Source organism: Miniopterus schreibersii (assembly GCF_964146895.1).
Source record: "Miniopterus schreibersii genome assembly, chromosome: 12".
Taxonomy (NCBI): domain Eukaryota; kingdom Metazoa; phylum Chordata; class Mammalia; order Chiroptera; family Miniopteridae; genus Miniopterus; species Miniopterus schreibersii.
The window spans coordinates 65,001,332-65,004,334 of NC_138112.1; the positions used below are offsets into that span (position 1 = coordinate 65,001,332).

General features: G+C 40.7%; 1 protein-coding gene across 1 annotated transcript; it reads left to right on the top strand.

Moving 5' to 3' along the window:
- Positions 1-1,141: 1,141 nt before the first annotated feature.
- On the top strand, positions 1,142-2,093 carry LOC308565803 (olfactory receptor 5AK2-like; the record flags this gene model as incomplete). Its single annotated transcript, XM_081155415.1, has 1 exon — positions 1,142-2,093. Exon 1 carries the CDS (start codon positions 1,164-1,166, stop codon positions 2,091-2,093), a length of 930 nt encoding a protein of 309 aa, XP_081011541.1. The 5' UTR covers positions 1,142-1,163.
- Between the last annotated feature and the right edge of the window lie 910 nt (positions 2,094-3,003).

Sequence of the window (3,003 nt, forward strand, 5' to 3'; positions counted from 1 at the left end):
CAGCAATTAACAGAAAAATAGGATCCCAAGATTCTAAGAATATCAGATAATGATCCAGTTCACTTGTAATTAATGGGGGGCAGGGGCATATAAAAATGAGATATTACTTTACAACTCTTTTCCTGGCCAAAAAAAACTTAAGAAAATGTTCACAAGGAATTTAGGAGATGGGAACCCCCGCCCTCACCACATACAATTTGTAGGAATGTATATTGGTGCATACATTATGGAAAGTGGTCTCAGAAAACTTGGTTAAGTTAAATGTATGCATACGCTCAGACTCAAAAATTTCATTTGTAGGAACATACTGTAGAAAAATTCCCACACTGAGTTATTTGCAGTGGAGACAGGCTGTAGGCAACCTGCTACCTGTCACTAGGAAGGCACATAGGTAAATTCTGAAGGATGGGCATCATGAACCATACTACTTAATGTGTGGTCCGTGAACCAGCACCAGTCCTTAGACTCTGTTTCCACTCTATGATGAAATAACCATAGAAAATGAGGTTGAACATTTAAAACTATTATAGAATTTTAACAATGCTGAGAGCTCTTTATAGCTTTTTAAAAATTGGTCCACAGCGGACAGGAAATGTTAAAAAGAAAATGACCCTTTACCATAAATACTTTGATAAACACTTCCATAAAGAACTCCACACATCCGTGAATCTTTGACTGCAGAAAAGAGTCACTAAGCAGGAGGGAAAGATGAACTGAGAGTGCAAAGATAAGCTGGAACAAGGTCATACAGAACTCGACAGGTGTGTCAAGATCTCAGATGCAGTGATTAGCATTTAGGCACATTGAAGTTTCTAATGAAAATATTGAGAGCGTAAAAGAAAGCATAATTAAATAAAAGTATGTTTTATACATTTCCTAATCGATACATTTATGAAATGCCAATCAATTTGCACCCTGAGAACACAGCTACTGATCCATGACAGTTCTTCCCAACTGTAGATGAAATTATCTAAGTCAGATGTCAAGGTTCAACCTTTAAAATATAAGTCAATCATGTGATAGAAAATATTCTCTGACCCCACTATGAAACCAAATTATTGTAGCATTTCCAATTCCAGGATTATCAAGGATCACAATGACCTTAGCTTTCTGTGCTTTTCTTTCTGTGTATCTTTTCAACTGATACTTAGTCTTTGTTAGTCATGGAACAAAACAATAGCACTCAGGTGACTGACTTCATTCTCCTGGGATTTGCTGGTCAGGACAAGTCTTGGCATATCCTCTTTACGGTATTTCTTGTGATCTATGTGACCACCCTCGTGGGTAATACGGGCATGATCCTACTCATCAAGACGGATTCCAGCCTTCACACCCCTATGTACTTTTTCCTTCAACACTTGGCCTTTGTTGATCTCTGCTACAGCTCTGCTATCACTCCCAAGATGCTGCAAAACTTTGTAGAAAGAGAAAAATCCATCTCATTCAGAGGATGCATGGTGCAATTACTAGTCTATGGTGCTTTTGCCACAAGCGACAGCTACATCCTTGCTGCGATGGCAGTGGACCGTTACGTGGCCATCTGCACCCCACTCCACTATCCAACGGTCATGACCCAGAGAGTCTGCATTCAACTCTTAGTTGGCTCCTACCTCATGGGTTTCCTAAATGCCTCTGTAAATACAAGTCTTACGTTCTCACTCAACTTTTGCAAATCCAATAAAATCAACCACTTTTTCTGTGATGAACCCCCAGTTCTTGCCCTCTCGTGCTCCAGCATTGATTTAAACATCATGCTCCTAACCGTCTTTGTGGGGTTCAACTTGACATTCACCGTGTCGGTCGTCATCTGTTCCTACGTATTCATCCTGGCTGCCATCCTGAAGATATCTTCTGCTGCAGGAAGAAGGAAAGCCTTCTCCACCTGTGCCTCCCACCTGACAGCGGTCACTATCTTTTATGGGACCCTCTCGTACATGTATCTGCACCACGGGACCAACAAGTCTCAAGAGCAAGAAAAAATGGCTTCTGTGTTTTACAGCATTATGATCCCCATGTTAAACCCGCTCATCTACAGCCTGAGAAACCAAGACGTGAAGGAAGCTCTGAAAGGGATTGGGAAGAAGTACTTTTAGATGGACCCTCAATTTCTACTTCTCTGTGCTTGTCAACAACCAGACCAGCAAGCTAATTTTCAAGAAATCAAAACAAGAAAGTCAAACACCATGGAATAGTTGTTCATTTTCACTAATATTGAGCTCAAATTGAAGTCACAATGACATAACCGCTTTCTACCAACATGTCTGGCAAAAACTGCAGAAGAAGTTTGCAGTTTTTATCAATGATAAGGCCTATTAATTGCTGTGATGTATGGAAAATGATGCTCTCACATATTGTTAATGGAAAATTGAGGTGTTACTTAACTTTAGGAGGAATCTGGAAATACCTTTTTAAAACAAAAACAATCTTCAACCCAGAATTTCAGCCTTGAAAGTTGTTCTCCACAAATAAAAGTTCCAGTCCATAAGGACATATATTTAAGGATGTTTACTGTAGCATTATGTAGGAAGACAAGACGTAGTCCTGCAAAGTCCTCAAAAGGGAAATAAATCTGTATTGTTGTCAGTCTAAAATCTGTATCTATTGCTGCATAACAAATTTCCACAAATGCAGGGGCTTAAAAACACACACACAATCATTACTTTACAGTTTTACGGGTCAAGAATGTAGACACTGCTGAACTGCATCCTCTGAGATGCTACAATCAAGGTGTCGACGAGGACGGGAACTCATCTGGAAGCCCAACTGGGATGGACCTGCAGATGAGTGTTACTGCTCCCTTGTGTTATTGGCATAATTCATCTCCTTGCAGTGGTAGGACTGAGAGTCCTGCCTTCTCGCTGGCTGTCCCCCAGCTCTTACCGGCAATCCACAATTCTTTGCCACGTAGCCCTCTCCCTAATCCCTCTCATAACATGGTAGCTTACACCAAAGTTCTAAAGCCACATACAGCTAATCAGTACGTACACTGTGGGAGCAATACCC